Source organism: Notothenia rossii (genome assembly GCF_949606895.1).
Source record: "Notothenia rossii genome assembly, chromosome: 7".
NCBI lineage: Eukaryota > Metazoa > Chordata > Actinopteri > Perciformes > Nototheniidae > Notothenia > Notothenia rossii.
This window is the reverse complement of record NC_136905.1, coordinates 79071457-79091647: the sequence shown is the minus strand read 5'-3', so window position 1 is coordinate 79091647 and position 20191 is coordinate 79071457. Positions and strand designations below refer to the sequence as shown.

At 41.1% G+C, this 20191-nt stretch overlaps 3 protein-coding genes across 3 annotated transcripts in view; all 3 read right to left on the bottom strand.

Moving 5' to 3' along the window:
* sptb (spectrin, beta, erythrocytic) overlaps positions 1-15747 on the bottom strand; it is a 57682-nt gene extending 41935 nt beyond the window's left edge. The window contains 2 exon segments of the mRNA XM_079641244.1: positions 10122-10403; positions 15449-15747. Coding sequence (XP_079497370.1) covers positions 10122-10269 — 148 coding nt within the window. The 5' untranslated portion in view covers positions 10270-10403; positions 15449-15747.
* Positions 5463-7265, bottom strand: LOC307013453 (uncharacterized protein; the record flags this gene model as incomplete). Its single annotated transcript, XM_079640852.1, has 2 exons — positions 6547-7265; positions 5463-5489 (listed from the first exon to the last, which is right to left on the bottom strand). The coding sequence occupies exons 1-2, from the start codon at positions 7165-7167 to the stop codon at positions 5463-5465; spliced, it is 648 nt and encodes a 215-aa protein (XP_079496978.1). The 5' UTR covers positions 7168-7265.
* An 845-nt stretch (positions 15748-16592) lies between the features above and the next one.
* The window catches only part of stard9 (StAR-related lipid transfer (START) domain containing 9), a 56860-nt gene continuing 53261 nt past the window's right edge, over positions 16593-20191 (bottom strand). The window contains exon 31 of the mRNA XM_079693598.1: positions 16593-18786. Within this exon, the coding sequence (XP_079549724.1) occupies positions 18655-18786 (132 nt within the window). The 3' untranslated portion in view covers positions 16593-18654. The remainder of the gene's footprint in view (positions 18787-20191) is intronic.

The window sequence follows — 20191 nt, the reverse complement described above, 5'->3', positions numbered from 1 at the left end:
TTTAAAAATCTTCTATTGGATTGGCAGGTCAATATTAAAAGACCCTGATAGAATTGGGAATAGAGAAATGTTAACATTCTCCTAGGACCTATTGAATAATCCATCAATGTCCCAAACTAAAACTTCAATTAAAGTCAATTAAACCTCGTCACACTGCGGCCTGCTGGCAAAGGCAGATTTAATGTTACACTTGGGTCATTGTGGGTAGAAGTTCAAATGAGGCCACTTTCAAATATCTGGTCCAAAACAGATGTATTTTTAAGTGATTGTAATTTTAATGAGAACAATACATCAATAAATGCCACTAAAATAGTGAAAGATAACAAATGATGTACTTATTTTAATGTTAAAAGATGCTATGAAGTTTAAAATATGAAACAATGGGACAGCTCTAACGGATATATACCGGAGGGAGTCATTCACTTTGATAATAATATGAAGGTTTTAATATTATACATCTACAATTGTTGTTATGTACTAATGACCTCATAAAATGCTTTTTGGTTACCTACCCGTTTTCTTAGTGTCTAATGTTACATATTCCTTATTATCAAAAAAGGCAATCAAATGTTAAATTATTAAACTTCTCATTATGAGTGAGTCCTACTTTATGATAATGTGCATTTAACTTCCTTTCTTTTTGATTTTAGCTCCTATCAAATGTACTAAAACGTTATATTATTAATGCAAAATTGCTGAATTGAAATGTTAATGTTCTAAATAATTGGAGCGGGGGAGGGGAGTTATTTCTGACTCCTGCTCAAACATCTTAAAATACTTTCGAGTGTGATTTTTTTCCTTGCATGACGGCAGCTCCAGTTCTCCTGTCGATGTTGCAAATGGTGCAGCTGTGAAAAAACATTTTAGACTTGATTTAACAAAAAGGTATTATCGCATGGTATCTTACAAATTTGGTAATAAACCTCAAATAAATACACCTCAAGGAAAAGATTGAATTTAACCATCTATGTCTTCTCATCCTGTTTGCTGAGTCAAAGTACTTCTGCATAATAACATCACATACATAAAAAGTAAACTAGGTTACTGCAGTGTTAAGTGTAGGTGTACAGTATGCTGAGATTCCTTGACTGAAATGCTGTCTGAAAACTCAGGCTCGACAGGGCGGAGAGAAGCAGAGATCTGGTGTCAGACTTGGACAGGTTTTGGGAAGATGAGCTGTGCCCACGCTGTGACACATCTTCCTCACACTTAAAAATCATATCTCAGTGCATGGCAGATATGCCTCCTACTCAGCAGCTAAAATAAAACCAATCTTTCTGGGACCGTATGTTAGCATATCTCACCCGCACCAAGCCATGGCAACATATCACCCCCACCCTCATCCACCTACACTGGCTGCCGGTCGGACCTCCTCCATCCCTGCACCCCTTCTCGGAGTCTGCGGTCCTCAGATACGGGCCTGCTCTCCATCCCCCACTCTCGCCTCCGAACTGTTGGTGACAGGGCGTTCAGTGTTGCGGCCCCCACCCTCTGGAATGCACTTCCTGCCCAGATCCGTAATGCTGCTTCCCTGGACATCTTAAAAACACACCTGTTCACCCTGGCCTTCGGGCCCTAGCCCTTTCTTGGTCCCCCGGCTTCCTTTATTTTTTGTTTGCCCTTTGATTGTCTGTTTGTTTTGTTTGTCCACCATGTACAGCGACCTTGGGTCCCTTGAAAGGCGCTATAAATATCATTTATTATTATTATATGTGACCCGATGTCCTCCTCTCTGTTGATACTATTTGTGGACACACTTAATGTGAAGGGGAACGGGGGAGTTGTGAGTGGGTGTGTGCTTGAATCTGCATTTAGTATGCACAGAAAGTGTCTGCATTTTAACCTTCACTTGTTAATCACAGAATATTAAGCAGAATGGAAAGTGTGTCCAGAATATGTAGATTTATACATGCTACTGTTTTTGGTCCTGGATATTAAAGCGATTAGTTGATTGACAGAAAAAGGCTTTTATTCATATTTGAAGATATCACTTGAAAACATCGGCATTGTTTTTTACTATTTCTGACATTTAGTTCGCCAAATAAATTGTGAAAAATAATCATCATAGTGGCAGCCCTAGTAGATGTTTTATTTTTTAATTGAAGCTCTTAGAAGAGGTTTTTTTTTTAATAATCTGGAGCAAGGAGGACAAGACAACCTTACTAGTTATCTTGATTGTACCCACAGCTCCCAGCAGACACACACACACACACACACACACACACACACACACACACACACACACACACACACACACACACACACACACACACACACACACACACACACACACACACACACACACACACACACACACACACACACACACACACACACACACACCTTTAAGTCTATCAGGTCAACCACCGGTGAGACATTGCTCTCTCATTCTTGTCATGCTGCAACATTTGGCCAATTCCCCTCGGTCTGGCAGATACAGTTTGCCCTATTTATTCCTCAACCCAAATATGACTCCAAACTATGGAGTGCAAAGGAGTGCATCCTTAATGACTCGTGTAATAAATGATTCAGACCCCGAGGCGGTGGAGAACAAGCGAGGAACAAGAGGAGGAAGAGAAGAAGAGGGAGAAAGGAAGGAACTGATGGCAGAGAGAGGGGGTTAAAGATTTCTGTTTAAAGGTTAAAGCGAAGATAGCAAAACAGAGTATGAGAAGAGGAGAGACTGGAGCAAAGGTGAAGAAGATGAGGAAGAGAGAAAAGAGGCCAAGACAGATCAGACAGGAAGTAATGGAGAGCAGGACTGAGATGCAGGCTTTCAGGTTTAATGTGCAGAGACCCAACAGGAAAACAGAACAAGATACATTACATACAGTTTCTAAAAATGACCTACAGTAGTAAGCACCGACTAAAAGAGGCTGCTACACTCTCAGCATCAGTAAAGAGAGGAAATCAGGGTTTATTATATGTAAAGCACATGGTGCAGCAGAGAGCAGTAAATAAATCATGCTTTTTCTGCTCCCCTCAGAAGAACAACAGCACGCTACGTCGTCACGGGTTACCACGGCATCAAAAAGTAATGGCAATTAAAACATGCACATAACTGAAAGCTCCAACAGGAATGTCAGTGTAGATTTAGCACGGACAAAAAGATCCAACAAGATATGCACTGAAACCTGTGACAGATTCTTCCTGAAGTATTTGGGGTGCTGCCGGCAGAGGACTTACAGTGGAGGCAGAAAAAGAGGACAATTACAAGCTCAACCCAGCAAAACGTGCACGTGGTTCTCCTGTATCGTCTCACAAGAAGAGACCTTGAGAGGAGACAGTGATGCTCCCGGGCTTTTAGGAAGCATTGGATAATGGAGGGGGGGGGGGGAGGAGGAGGTTTGTTTTCTGCGTGCATCCCGCTGAGCCGTCTCCAGATGTGAAGTTCAACAAACTCAATGTGACATCAGCTCTCTGTGTCTGCGCTCAAAAGCCTTAAGTCTGCAGTATATGGTCTGAACTCAAACTTTGGTGGGCAGAAAATTATGTAAACTACGAGTGAAATAATATTTAATACCACTCGAGATGTTATTATTGGTATATCAAGATCTTCAAGCTTCGTTCAGTTCAGTTAACGTGTTTGGGTTCAATAACACGCAGTAGATTATTCTACTTCCTTAATCATCAGATTCATATTGTAAACCATGTTTGAAGTATTTGTTTGTTGATATTGAATTATTTTTTGAGTATAAAGGTTTCTCAATTGAATTGCCTGAAAATGTTCAATGAATATATGTTAAATACTGTATATAACTTTTGTGGTATAAAATGCTCTCCTGAACCCATTGAATTTCCTTTCTTTATGAAGAGACTTTCTATAAAGACATCAACATAAAGAAACCTGACTGATGACAAGTCAAATGGAACAACAAGCAGCAGTTGGTAGAAAAGTAGAAAACGATTTTAAAGTCAGAAAAACTAACCCAGTAATGCGTGTTAAAGATCAATAAATATATCTATATGAAGTGTTCGTATCAAACTTGGAGTACAACCAGTCCTTATGTATTACTATTATTATTAGATTGAAATGAAAGCCACACTTTTTCTAAACTTTTTGCAGTTGAACTGAAGCTGTAAAGGAGGCTTGTCTTTTTAACACTTTCACTTCAGGTACTGTTCATAAATACAAAAGCAGTATTAATAGTTCATACAAGGCTTGACCACAACTTTACTGTATTTTTAATGTTTCAGTTGTACTTTGTGGTGGTGTAACAGAAGTCTTTTAACATGAATTAAATATTTCTGAACAAGTGTAGCAGTAACTTTTCTGACAGTTTTCCATCACATTGCACTCCTCAACGATTATTTCCAACTTCCCGGCTTCCTCATCCTCCTGCATATCAGTGCCAACCTTACTAAACATTTCTCTGTTTCACATGCCTTCACTGTGTAATCTCTTCTCCACTCTTTGACTCCTGTAAAGGCCCAATCACTTATTTATGCTGATGGGTTTTCCCTGTATACAGGCTGATACGTCTTTTCCCACAGTCAGCTCTTACTGGATGTGGACCAGTGCAGCCACGGGCCTGAGTCACGGCCCCGCCAGCGCTACCTGTCCAACAGCCATGACATTAAAATGTGTTCTTGTAAGAGGCCTGCCCAGCAGTTAAGTTGAAACATCTTATTTGCACGCTTCCTTTTAACGAGATGGATTACCTCCGCTTTTTAAATGGACATTCAGCAGAAGCCAAACATTAGATTACAAACATTGGAGGCTGTCAAGGTTTCTCGATGTTGTAAAGAACAAAGCAAATACAAGTGTTGTGACTCCACTAATGTCTGTTTTAAAAGAGAACTATTGCAAATATGAAAATAAGTTGTGTAAAGCATTGTGTGGCATCAAATGGAGCCTTGCTTACAAACTGCCTCAAGTCATATCACTTTAGGAAGTGACAGGTGGGGAGAAAGTGTGAAGTGAGTTCTACAAGTTTGAAAATAAAAAACGCTTGAGGCTAGCATTTTTAGCATGTAGCATGTACACTATACTACATTAGCCGCTATTAGCATAACACAACAAATTCAAGGAGCAGACTGTCAACAAAAACGTTGAATTATTGGTATTCTAGGCGGCAGGTCTTGATAAAAAATGCAATATCTGTTTAGAGCGATGTTGGATTAAAGGAGTAAAAGCTACATTCAGAACATTCTGAGGGTAAAACTCATTAAGAGATTGTCTTTTCAAACGGTAAGTTATAGTGGACGAACCGCTGAAGGGTAAATGTGTCATACTTGAAGGAAAAAGGCAAAAATATCAAAGGTCAGAGGTCAACATCTCACAAAAAAACATGAAAGGACCTGAAAAAAACGAATTTACTGCAAGCATGGCAGAAATACTCTTCAACACTGAGTATGTCAAATTCCAAGAAAGACAAACGGAAATGGACGAATGGTTGAAATCAATAAATGCAAAGCGCTCTTTTTCAATGTAATACTTGTTATTGTTTTTCTGTCTAACCTCATTCTGCGGGCTTGACCAGATCTCCCTAATAACAGGTAAATAAAAAGTCAAAAGAATCCCATGAAATGCAGTTAGTGGATCGATACACTTGGCTACGCACAACCACTCTAATTTGGGAAAGCTTTGGAAGTTTGCTGCTTCACGTAACAGTTGACTCTGCAGTCTCTACACAATCAGTCTATACTTTAAATCTAGCAGAGGAAGAAAAAAAAAAGCATGTTTCCTTCTCTGTTCCTGCAACGTCTCCTCAATTTTCCTGCTCTCACTAATGCACTCCTGTCATCAGGGGGTTGGATAGCATAGTGCAAGCGAACAACAATCCACAGTGACGGCAACCCTCTCTCTTAAAACCTTAATAACTCGGGGAGGAAGAAGTAAAACCAGCAGAGTAATTGATTATTTTTTAACACCGCCTACGCCTTCATACAGCAGGATAAAAGGAGGTACAGAAAAACACTTATGCTTTGTTCTTGGGAACAGTTTGTGAAAGGTTAAGGCCATATGGAGAACAGGCGACAAGCTCAAATATTGTTATTATAATGAAAATGGAGCTCACAAGGGAGCACATAACAATACCTTTGGAGGGCAACACATCACAACCTTTTTAGGAGTTTGCTCATGAATTATTCAAAGCCAAGTCAGTGAACAATTGGGGCAGAGCCACAGCTTCCTGAAAAATAAATAAATTACCACCCCTATACGTTCAATGAAGGGGCCGCCGCTTCAGAGGCTCACACTTTTCACCGTTCTCAAAACAGGATCACAAACTCACCTCAGACCCCCCTGTGATCCCGTCCCACAAACACAAGTTGAGGGGCGTTATTGGAAAAGTGCTATATCTCTCTATCCCATCAGTCAAGGCAGGAGAACATGGACACACACACACACACACACACACACACACACACACACACACACACACACATGGACAAACACACACACACACACACACACACACACACACACACACACACACACACACACACACACACACACACACACACACACACACACACACACACACACACACACACACACACACACACACACACACACACACACACACACACACACACACACACACACACACACACACACACACACACACACACACACATCTCCTCCATCAGGACCCTGTTACCTTGCAGCTGCCTGAAGCGACCATCCAGGATGGAGTTGAAGCAGATGTTGGAGGTGCTGTAACTCAGCCGGCGCGCCCGCTTCATACTTTTGGCCGAGGAGGATGAGAGGAGGGCGGGGGGGTGGTGGGGGTGAGAGGCCCGCTGACGTCTGGGGGTGCAGGAGGAGGATGAGGAAGAGGACGAGGAGAAGGTGGGGGGTCCCGCTGGAGCCACGGAGAGCGGGACATGCGGGACTGTGCCGTTCCTCTCCAGTTTGTTGGGGTCGGGGTCCTGCTGCTTCCTGCTGATGCTGCTGCCCCCCCTGGAGGTCTTCCTGCTCTCAGCTCTCTGGGCCCGGTGGACCGGGGGGGTGCTCCTGCTCCGGCTGATGCTCATGCCGACCCGGACAGGGGGCTCCTTCTCCATTAGGGTGTAGGGCCGGCTGGCAGCCTCCTTAGTGCCCCCAGTGCTGCTGGTCCGAGGGGTGGGGGTCTCCCTGCTGCTGGCCTTCAGGCTGATGTTGACCTCTCTGAGCCGGGGTTGGCTTAAAGGGGTGGCACGCAGCAGGCAGGGGCTGCTCATCTTGACCCCGAAACGATAACAACAACAGCGCCTGGAGCCGGTAGAGGAGCTTGGCACTCCACGTCTCTCCTCTTCTCTGTCTCTTGGCTCTCTGTCCTCCTTTCCAGATCCCTCTCGTGTTCACTCCCTCCCTCCCTCCCTCCTTCCTTCTTCTTTCTTTCTTCCTCACTCTCTCCTCACTGCTGCCGTGATGATGCCGTGCCTCCACTCGCAGACGGCACGGGGGCTCAGCCAGCTTTCGGTTTAGACTGGTTTCTCTAGCCCCATCCATGCATACGATATGTTTTCAATACGTCCACGTGCGAGCAAGACTCCCTCCCTCAGCCCAGCACTCCCACACAGTCGGTGCATCACTGAATGTGGAGTGTATCTCCTGAGCCAATAATCCAACATCAAACTGTCCACCTCTTAGGAACGCACCTTCTTTTACATGTATGTTAGGAGCAGTGTAAATGACCGGGTATTCGATGCGTTACGTATGTGCTTTGCAAACTGAGTTCACAAGCTGTAAATCAGCAGCGGGAGTCATTCACAGCCTCTTTCATCTCCTGCCTCTCTCACGACTTCCCTCCCTTCTTCTACCACTCTCTCTTTCTCATTCTCTCTCTCTGACAGGAAACACTGATTGCATTACAGAAACATCAGTGCAGCAGCACTCAATATCACAAACACCCACACAGAAGCCTTCACCGCTTAAAGAGACAGAAAGAGACAGAACCAAAAGTGGTGAGAGCGCTTCCCGATAAACGTTCTGGACACAACTCTTAACATGTTGGCCACGCAGGAGATCGGCTGGAAATCAAAGCTCAATACTTTAATTCGTCTTCACAGACTTTAATGTCTGCGTAGAATCGTGTACTGGTATCAAATCAGACAGTCCTTGAACTTCCTGTTAAGTAAATGCTTAAATTGTATTGAGTCTTAAATGAATAATATCTATGACCAGCCATTTTTCAGCAATAGTCATTTATTGTAATTGCAATCTGTAATTCCTACCTCAAATAAATCAAGCACTCTCACATAAAGGTATAAACCATTTACAGTGGGAAACGGCTCTTCTCTCTGGGGGAGAACTTCCCCCTCCTCCTTTGAAGAAATGAACACAGGAACAAAGAGAAAGGCACTTGGAGAGCGGAGACATAGCAAAACCCAAAGGTGCATTCGTGTTCCCCTTCAGATGGGCCCAGTTCTCGAAATGGGAAGTCCTTCCTCCTACTTTGATATGAAGTGTTTTGGATTTGGGGTCATCTAGCATTACTTAACTTAATACCCCTCTGCTCACCTCTGCCTTTACAAGAATGTGATGTCAATTGTGTTACGCAGTGAGACAATGTCTGGCAGAGCAGCTGAGATGATGCAAATCTGCCTGAAAAAGTGTAATTTCTACAGGAGTCCCAAGTGATTGACAGGAAACAATGCATTCACATGAACACAACGCTCCAGCTAGTGTATACAGCGTTCATGTAAGTGGAAGACAACCTAATAAGAAACAAAGTTCAAGTACTACAGTGCCTTTGAGCAAAGACTAATTTCCTCTCCACAAAGGTCATTTTTTCTGCCCGGAGTGGTCAATACACTCTGGGACCTGATCTATTAAAACATGCAGAGGACCACAGGAACAATCTAATCAAACCGCTCTGAAATCTTGAAACACAACGATTTGATCATGAAAAAAGTTCCTTGTGAACAAACAAATATTTCAAAACAACTTGTCAATGCAGTTTTTCATTTTCAAAAGAGTATGGGTAAATATCTACAACAGCTGGTCACTGTTGTAGATATTTACTGTGACACGTTTCCATGTTTTAATGTTCAAAAAGCTCTTTATTTGTATCATACTGCCTTTACTGCAGCACCTCTTTTCACCCTCTGTCTGAAACCAGAATCTGATGCTCTGATTGGTTAGCTGGCCGGCTCTGTTGTGATTGGTAAACCACTTAAAGATGTCCCGCCCAACATTACATACTGTGTTCTGGAGCACAAGCCAATAAAAGTGCATGTGTTACGTAGTGATGTCACTCTGTTACTGAAGTAAACAAAGGAGTCCAATGGAGGCGTTTCAGGCATTGGGGGGGGGGGGGGGGGGGGGGGGGGGGATTAAGCATACAGACCATTCACATGCACAAAAACCTGGAAATGGAAAACACCAAAAAGCTTAATAGGACGTCTGTAAGGATTTTAAATTAAAATAAAAAGTTTGCAAAATGTTACCTTTGTTATGCAACGTTCTTAAACGGCTAAGAGTATTTGCTAAATCCAAAACAGTGTTTGTAAAGTTAACATTTCCTAAAGTTAGGCAATTATAAAACTTTGCTTTTTGGTGTCAGTATCGAAACCCAGCTATCATATCCACGCTAGTTTCAGAAGATACCTTAAGATTCCCAGTGTTACCCATAATTCCCTTCTCCACAGAGCTGAACTTGTGTTTCTCCACCTTGCTGCTGACCTCTCTTGTGTCTTTACGGAAACAACCACGGTGTGGCCCTCTGTTCTTCCCCCGCAGAAATGCTGCTATTTAAAAAACCCAAGACCCACAGCTGGAGACCCTGCTCACTAGCTTAGCCCCGAAATGCCAGAGATCTGTGCTATGGGAGGAAGATATGCAGGGCAGCTGTCCAACTCGCTCAGACGGTGGCCATTCTGGGAATGTGCAAGCGATCACAGTTACTTGTGGAGGGTCAGGGCTCAGCTGCTGGAGGTTTGTGACACCACGAGTAACATGTACACACACAACAACCCTGCAGAATGTGAGAGCTTTGAAACTAAATCAAGGGTCACCTGAAGTGTGCATTTTTTTTTACCAAAACTAAGGTCAGTTACACATTCAAGTACGTTCAAACCCCCAATAGTTACACTGAATATAGCTCACCGTCTCTAAAAAGACTGTCATCTCAAAAATGTGTCACCCAAATGCCTGAGAAAGGACACAGCCTGTTTACTATGCACACACTCACCTGCGAGGGCCTTGATGCGCGAGCGCTCAAACAGCCGCGCCGAGCAGTTGTCATTGTCGATTTCCTCGTCGGTGATGTCGAAGCGGGTGTTGATGCGGCTGTACTGCTGCGAGATCTCCGCATTGTCAAAGTCTGTGGTGGAAGTCATGGCGGTGGCCAGCTTGGCGAGCGGCTGAGGGGACGGCCAGCGGTGTCCTCAGGTGTGCGGGGGGGGGGGGGGGGGGGGGGGCGATGAGTGCAGAGGACGAAATGACAGGATGGTTGTGGAATACTGGAGGTAGTCTGAAACAGAGGTGAAAGACAGACAGTAAAGGTGTTGTTTTGATTTATTATAATACCTGGTGTTCAAAACATACGAGACTAGAAATGAGATGGCTGAAGGGAGTCACTTTTTTTTTTTATAAGAAAAATAATGTTAGGCACAATGCTTAATCTAACTTGTGGAGGTTTGATGAAATGGATGATTAGCCATCTGGGCCATACAAATAACAATTAATGACCGACTCACTGACTGCAACTAACATTGACAACACATTGATGTATGTATGGTGTATTTCTTGATCCATCGTTAATCTTTTTGAGTATGAAATAGCTTGTTATAATTGCACACGGGGTAAGGTGACATCTAATTGTAATGTTTTGTCTGACGAGCATCATAAGGTATATAATCCTCAGATCTGAGAGGATGAAACATATAAATATAATAAGATGATCAAATAAGTCCCTCTTTTGTTTCTAGTGATCGACTAATTGCTTATCCTTGCTCTAAATGACAATCCATTGCAATTGTACATCATTCGAGTTTTATTACATTCATTTTCTGACACTTGACCCACATGGCAGCATGAGGCCTTTAACCTCTACTCTGTGGTTATCCCAGTTGGGTTGTGCTGTAAAAGCCGGTGTAAAAAGTGGAAGAAAATGCATTTGAAAACATTGTTATGAACATTTGTCACAGTTTTAAAGACCAACCAATTACCAAGAAACAATAAGCAGATTTATTGATAATGAAAATATGTATTTGTCCCAAATCTAGGGACAACACAGGGTCAAGCTTTCTCTGTAAGCTTCACCATCTCACTGCAGTTTGGTTTTTATGTTGGTGTAGAGTTTTAATTTATCAGCCCCATTGGGAAAGGGGTTGTAGCCTACTTTACCTGGCATGAGATTTGAATACATCTGTGTGATCTCAGATGTGGTTTATGTATATTTGTTTTACACCTAAATCTCGCCTGTAGCTTTCAAACGTTCCCTCTAAGCCCCTGTGCCCCTCACAATCTCCATTTTGTGTGTGTAACTGTGCTCAACTGTCACTGCAGTGTGTGTGCTCTTTGTGTGTGTGATGGCGGGTTGAAGGGTAGTAGCTCAGATAGCTCTCTCTATCTGAGTGCAGCATAGCTCTCTTATCATGACACACAGAGGGGGGGGGGGGGGGGGGCAACCCCTCTGTACTGCAGAACACGACGAAAACGTCTTCTTTTGAATGATGCTGCTCACGTAGTTTGAACTGTAAGCGAGTGTGTGTTTGGGGCGTTTACGTTGGTGTGTTCTTTTTCTGAGAATAAGCACGGGATGCCAAATGAGGCGGGAAATACAATTTGCATTGGTACTGAAGTGAAAATAAATAGAGAATGAACACGACATGTTTTAAAAAAATATTTCAGATATTTAAGTGATGACATTAATATTATAATTAGACTACCACACAAAGCCTTTGGTCCAGTCAGCTGCTAATGAAAGTATGTCCTTATCATCATATATTATTTTTCTTTCCCCAACATTTTTGTAACTGCTGTTATTATTGGGATTTCAGATTTTACTGTTAGTATAATTGATTTGTATCTCTTATTTTGCTTTAATTGTCTGTATCTCATTATCTGCATACTCGGCACCCTGGTCTATTTGTCACACGTAAAATCAAATAAAAAAGTAGAAATAACACTTTAAGTAGAAATAAGGAAAATATTTAACCTTTATTCTACTTAATATTTATGATTTTACAGCAGGAGAAAGCAATATTTATAGAATAGTGGAATACTAAGCAGGAAATGGAAATAATTGACTAAGGTACAAGGGACTCCAAATTGTACGTGAGTGCAGTACTTGAGATAAATGCCGTTAATTTCCGTCCCTGCTGATATGGCTTCACTACAGAGGTCTGTTCAGAGAAGAGGCCCTCAGAGAAGAAGCACAATGATGGCAGCCTGCAGGTCTCCCTCCTCCTGCTGCTCAGTATCAGTCCTGTGCAGAGGGCTCTTATCGGCCCGGGACGCTCCACCCCACCGTCGGGGATCCCCTTATCACCTCACACACAACCTGGACAGGACCACCGCACAACACACTCAAACCCTTTTTTATACGCCGTAAAAAGCCGTATCCACAAACCGTCAGCTGTTTACAGAAACCTTGCAGACTCTAATCATGTCAAAGGGCTGTGTGTCCAAACACAAATGAAGTGTATGAGCTGGGATTTTACGCAGTGAGAGTTTACTAGGCAGCATTTAGAGCTGTATTAAAGGCAGGCCTCACCTGTGACAGAGAGTTCAGCGCCTGCCACAGGAAGTGTGTGTCTGTCAATAGTGAGCTGTCCTCTTGTGGTGTCCTTGAAGAAACACAAAGCTAGGAGAGGGTCACCCTGTCAGCGAGGAGCTCCTTTAATGCAGAATAAAAGTCCCAAAATAAGATTAAATCACTAGGCTATAATTAGAGTGCTGAGTATATGTAAAGGTATGCAAATGCGTACATTGCCTGGTGCACATGCAGATCTCAGTACTGAACATTGGGTGATGAATTTATCAATCGAAAAAAATCTTTCGAAATTGTGATATTGGTTTAAATTATTTCCATAATAAATGCAAAACGAGATACATTTCTACTTTTCTTTATCTTATTGGATATTAAACTGAATGTCTTTGAGTTTTGGATTGTTGGTCTTCACAATATTCCTTTTTTACATTTTTAAGAATTGACTTCAGATACTGCCCTAATTAACTGAGTAATTAGTAAGTCTCTAAAATGTTAAACATTGATTTAAAAAAGCAGTACAAAAAGGTAGAAAAGAGGTAGTAAAAAGGTTTCTTGGAAAATTATTTAAATAATGAATTGATTATCAAAATGTTTGATTCGTCTGAATGTCTGAATTCCACAAAGATAACATTACCAACACTTAAATGATGTAATCTTAAAATAACTCATATTATACGTTGTTAGCACTATGAGGTATTGGTAGATGTGGAACAAATAACAAACGTTTAAGTTGTTATTGGCCCATAATGGAAATGATAGTCTAATAATAACGTGTTGCTGTTGCTATCACCTCGAGATGAAGAACATGGTCTGCTATTTAATCATTTTGGTGGCTGCACATTGTGAGATGATGACGAAGAAGGGCTGGTTAATTTCTTAAAAGTCTTATAAAAGTCAAAGGGAATAATACAAATGTCAGATGGGTGTTCTTCAGAGATACCGTTATTTTCCGTGGATGGAGCCCTGCACATAAAGTTTGGAGGGAAATTATAAAAAGGTGTGAATTCAATTATTTCACAAAAGATTTTGGAGTTAGAATAATAACATTTCTTGTTTATCAGGTGTTAAATCAAACTTGTATTTCTATGCATTTCCACTTCTTGTGATTTTAATGGACTGCTGCAGCCTCTTTTGTTGATACTCAGAACCGACATTGTTAAACAAATAGGTGCACTGTTAACGTCGAGTCAGCACCTGAGATGAATAATACAAGTGGGAACAATGCTCCCATCTGTAAGTAACCTGTGTGCAGAAACATGCACTCTGAGGAGCACAAACACATTATCTGGCTGGGAGTGAGCACATTATACAGAGAGTCCGATGGAGGGGATGAAATAAGAGATGGGTGTGGTGGAGATGTGTGACCTACAGTGTGTGTGAAACTGTAGCAGCAACCCGACTGAGGTCCAGGAGAGAGTAAATCTGAGACATAAACACAAAGTGGACAGAGATCAATATCAAAGAGGAAGAGGAGGAGGTACGCATCAAAATGTGCTGCCCTTAAATTCTTTGAAAATGCCAATAACAACATCAAACCAACTACTCCTCATATACGTTAACAGAATATGAGAAGAGATATGGGGGAAAAACTGAGCATACAAACTCTGTTCACAAGCTGTGAGACAAAAAAGTTCCTTTGTTGTGGTCAATATTGTTTTGACTGCAGCGACACTTAGCCTGGTAATAAGGGAATCAATAGTAAACTATTCCTGTAGTGTGTTTACACAAAAGCCAGCTCGTCCAGACATGGCGACACACACTCACACACACTTGTCCTTTTAGGGGAGCGTCTCTTATGCTCAAGGAACATTTGATTTATTTGTTATTTCATAAGCTACCAGAATGTTTCCGATCAACGAGGGCAATACGCATTGTTAGGTGCTTTAAGAAAGAAGAACAGGAGCAGATGTGAAAAAATATATATATATATATATAAAGTATGTGCGTCGCTATCAGTGATTAAATGTAACAGTAAAAGTACTTTACTCATGAAACTAAGTATACATTTGAGGTGCCTGTACTTGAGTATTTCCTTTTATGCTGCCATACTCTCCTTCTAATACATTCCTTTGACAGCTTTAGTAACAAGGTCTCTCACAGTTTAGATTTTACATAAAAATGCATAGCAATTTTATAAGATAATGTAAACTTAACTATTCCAAAAGTATATAAAAAGTCCTTAAAAAAACAGGAAAATAGCCCCAAAATGGACAACTGGAAATCTAAAATGTTACATACACCTAAATACATAGGAATAGTTAACATATAAGTACATTTTGAGTACTTTAAAGTATTAACAAGTATTTGATTTTTTTGTCAAGTGCAATTTCTATTCAGTACTTTATAAATAATTAAATATTACATTGTATTACTGACAATTTTACTCTAGTAAAGTATCTCAAACGTTTTTCCACCACTCCTTGGCTTTAGAGATAACTTTTGGAGAACGACCTTCTCCACGCGCAGACATGCGCAGTGACGTCATTGTGCGCACTTTCAACGACTCTCTGCTCAAAGCACTAAAAGATAACAAACTGACAACTCAAAATGTGACTCAAGTAAAACCAAAGAAACGGGAATGTTTAAAACCAGGGCACATTTCTTTAAAAAAAGCTTTTTGGAAACGACGTCACGGTCAAACATGGCAGCCCGGTCCAACAGGTGGTTTGGAGGAAACTTGTGCCTCCACTTTAAACAACGGAACATTATAGCAGGCTAATGGAAGGAGAGCCTTTCAGTGACCGCTAACAGAAAGTATTTGGCCAAAGATCAATAACTTCATTTAACAACAGCGCACTTACTGTTGCTTCTGGATGTTGTCCTGTCCGAAAGTGTTTATGTTGAGTCTTCTTCCCTGCCAATAAAGCAATTATAATCCCATTGAAGCAGCGGGAGTCCTGGTCAGAGCGGGGGGAGGTCTCCACAGCGCGAGGAGGTCCTGCACGGGGGACGAGGGAATAGGGGCTGTAGGCGCCGCGCGCTCCACGGTCATTCCCGAGAGCCAGAGTCTGACCCACCCTGCCGGGTTAAAAATAAGTGGGGCGCATCCAGTACATGATCTGTGCGCGCAGGGGGACGGACATTCCTGACTGAGCTGGTGACTCTAAATGGCAGAAACACTTGTGATCTCTTGTAAACCACCCACCACCCCCCCCCCCCCCCCACACACACACACACACACATACTATGCAGTCCACCCCGCCCCACCCCACTGGGATCTAATCGCACACACAACACCCACCGAGACCCTCTCAGAAATGTCACCTCCACTGCTGCCTCTGCGTGCCATTCACAAGCTGAACACAGAACACAGAGCAGAGGCCTGCAGGCAGACAGATCCTGGAGAAAGCGCCTCACATTACAAAATATACCCATCCATTACAGACAGTGGGGAAACACCTGTCGGATAATCAGTGGGGGGAAAGCAAAAGTACTTTTAATAATATATTTAGATGTACTTCACTGGACTGATGGAACATGTGGAGGGAAAAACACTGAAAACACAAAAATACTTCTCCACACTTTGTGCTTAAAAGCTTGTGACAAGTTTCCAGAGGATGCATTGCAAGCTCCTTAAGTTATCACTTCTTAAAATAGATTGGATATGTGTCACTATATAGAACACAAATATAAACATTTCAGAGGCATAATGTGTTTTCTGTCTGCATTTTCATGTTATTTAAACACTGCAAAGATGTAAAATGGGAAAGAAGAGTATGGATCTTAGCAAGCATGCAATGTCAGCTTTGGGTAATTGACAGGTTTCGATACTCTGAGCTTCAGACACTTTAAATCAGCACTAAAGACACAGGGGCTCAATACCCAGGCCTACTTACACTAATTGCAAATGATTAAATTAAGGGATTCAAGACTCTGATATACTGTTGACACGTAAGGAGAATTATTCACACAGAAAGATGGATTAAAAAAAGAGAAACAAAACAATTCACTTTAAATATGTATTGTATTCGTTAAAAACACTTAGCAACAGGAAGCAAGGCGTTTATAATAAAATACATTTATAACACAAAGTCAAAACATAAATAACATGCTTTTTACAAAATGAAATGAGCACTTGGGAACATATAAGAAAAACATAAAAAAAAAATCATTACAAAAATCGTCACTGTAATCCTTCCCTGCGTGTCCTCAGTACTTGTGTCTTTGTCTTTGGTTGCCTTGGGAACATCTTTGGTCTCAAACTGTGCGCCGCCAAAACAGTCCTCCAACTCAGACTACTGTGTATAATATGGCTTCATATCTGGGTACAGCTGACCCAGTGAACAGTGCTGCCTTCGATCAGCCTCTGCATAGCTTTTAACTAGAAACAAAAACACGTTTCAAACACGTAACGTCAATAAATGCATTAAGAGTTTTGTGCAAGCAGCTGTAAACAACAACAAATAAAAACACTATTATAAAACACATTCAACAGCATTTCTCAAACAGAAAGCAAGAGGAACAAAATAAATAGACTTCAGAAACAAAAAGGCGTTAAACTACAGATTCAGGTACCATATTGCGGTCATATCTTAATGCGGCTTTTACAATGAAGTTAAAGGAGGGTACAGTCCGCTTTAGAACATCATTCCTGGATGTTCTAATCTTTTTCTCTGGATTATTCTTGCTGAAGGACACAGAATGCACCAGAGAGCTTTGGTTTCTTTTTCTAACCCACTTTTTAGGCACAAAACTGTTTTATGACTTGTTTTCCTGCAGTGAGTTTGGTCGAGTGGTTTCAAATGTGCAGACAAACACATACATTAAATATAACGGATGTAATTAGGATTCCTTCAATACAACACCTTACTGTCTAACACATAGCTTAGGAAAGATATGGGGAAATGAGAAGGGGGTGTGAACCTTATATTTACATAATGTGTTTAATGTTTTGTTAGATTTTTTAAAAGCTGTCTTTTTATTGTAACTATTCATTTTAGAGGCATATATAAAAACAGTGAAATAAATATTTGCCCTGCTCAGAGTATCTTACTTTTCCCCCTCCTCTCACATTTTTCTGACCTCTTCTCCCCCTTAATATTTCCCTTAAATACATTTGCCTTAATCCTTTTGCTACAAAAACAGATGAAGGACAATGAAATGGTTATTTCCTGAAATAAAATAATCTTTTGTGAGTGGTAACAAATCAGGGTTAAAAACAGTTTGAAAATATTTCCTTCATATGTTTGGATGTGGTTTTCCTTCCGTTGTCAATAATAGGATATAAACTGACTCAAATACTTCCCCTTGTAAGTACGTCTCAGTCGTTCATTTCATTGTATCATCTGACTAATCCCTTTCATCATGCATCTATGCTGACAGAAAGCATATAACAACAACAACAACAACAACAACAACAACAACAACAACAACAAAACTGGCTGTATTCATCTATCTTATAGCGATACATAGAAAGTAAACACTAGTCAAATCACACTTCTCTAAATGAACATCAAATCAGAGTAACCTTAGATTATCTGTTGAGCTACTCTTTAACTTCAATTTAAAGATTGTCTAGCTGTGACTTTGTTTACAACAATGTGGATGTCCACCTGACAATATGGTAGAAATCAAGACTCCATATTGCAAACAGGCATTAAGGGCTGATACCTATTTGATTATTATAAAACGATTTCATCACATAAATGAGGTTGGATCAACTTTGTAGCATTCTAGCCTTGAATAATTAATTTAAAAAGCTGTCTAAATCTAAATGCAGTGCAAAGCTGCAAAGTTCTTTCTTTTCGACTTCTAATCTATCTTTGGTCAAATAGGTGTATGATTGTTACAAGCTTTTATGTACATTAAAAATACAAAAATACAGTTTCAATATTTTATAAAAAATACCTTCATATAAAAAAAGAAGCTGCTTCTACTTTGTAACTGGGAAACAATATACATTAACAGTGCTTTTAGAGTATACCAGAACAAGTCAAGTAAACAAATCTCAGGTGCAAATGTAAAAGTCAGACTAACTCTAAACTGGAGACGGTTTTAGTCGAAGTGCTCACTGCTGAGGCATCTTCGTGAGTCCTGTGGATTTTGTGAGGAAAACATCCAGATCAGCGACGACAGCTGCGTGTCTCCTGGCAACAGTGTTCAACAGGCGGGGGGGAAAAGATGGAGTCCCTAGGTCCACCTGGAGAACAACAAAATGATACGGCAAAGATTCACTTCACTTAAAGGTCACCTGTTCTGCAAAATCCTCTTCTTCATGTCTCTTCTACATCAACATGTGTCCCCTCTTCTTCATGTCTCTTCTACATCAACATGTGTCCCCTCTTCTTCATGTCTCTTCTACATCAACATGTGTCCCCTCTTCTTCATGTCTCTTCTACATCAACATGTGTCCCCTCTTCTTCATGTCTCTTCTACATCAACATGTGTCCCCTCTTCTTCATGTCTCTTCTACATCAACATGTGTCCCCTCTTCTTCATGTCTCTGCTTCATCAACATGTGTCCCCTCTTTTTCATGTCTCTTCTACATCAACATGTGTCCCCTCTTCTTCATGTCTCTTCTACATCAACATGTGTCCCCTCTTCTTCATGTCTCTTCTACATCAACATGTGTCCCCTCTTCTTCATGTCTCTTCTACATCAACATGTGTCCCCTCTTCTTCATGTCTCTGCTACATCAACATGTGTCCCCTCTTCTTCATGTCTCTTCTACATCAACATGTGTCCCCTCTTCTTCATGTCTCTTCTACATCAACATGTGTCCCCTCTTCTTCATGTCTCTTCTACATCAACATGTGTCCCCTCTTCTTCATGTCTCTTCTACATCAACATGTGTCCACTCTGTGTAAAGAGACTCTGAAAGTTTCAGGAAAAAAGATTCTCTCTCTTTTTGATCCATTTCTATAAAAACCTGTCTGAAAATGAGCTGATCAGATTTTGGCCACTTTATGATGTCATAACGATTTTTTGGCTTGTGTAACCGTTAGCCAATCAGCAACCAAGGTAACCCCCCCCCCCCCCCCCTCCCCCACCTTATCACCTGAATCTCCTCCTAGAGCACCATTGAGTTCTTTGTAACCAAATCTCTCTCAGAGGGGCGTGGGGAGGGGCTCCTTACTTTCATCTAAAGTAACAGACAGAGAATCAGCACTTTGGAAACAGGGCTGAAACAGAGGGGATTATGGGTAATGCTGCAATGATCCGTTTGGTATTTGGAGCCAAACACTTCAGAGACATGTTCTGTATATATCTGAGACCTGTAATATATTGATGAAAAACAGTATAATAGGGGACCTTTAAATTGAGCCTATATGGTAATCTTGAATCGGCCCTATTATGCTTTTCAGATTTTCCCTTTCCTTTAATGTGTTACAGTATATACTAATAATAATACATTTGATTTGTAAAGCACCTTTCATTGCTAAAAGCAATCCCAAGGTGCTAATATATAGGACTCCTGACCTCTTATAAATTGCAATTCACAAACTACTGGGCTGTGAGGTTATTAGCTGTTTGATGTGTATCAGATTTCCATTAACTCCGCCTAGGAGGTTAGGTTTTCACTTCAGTTGTTAGTCAGCAGGAT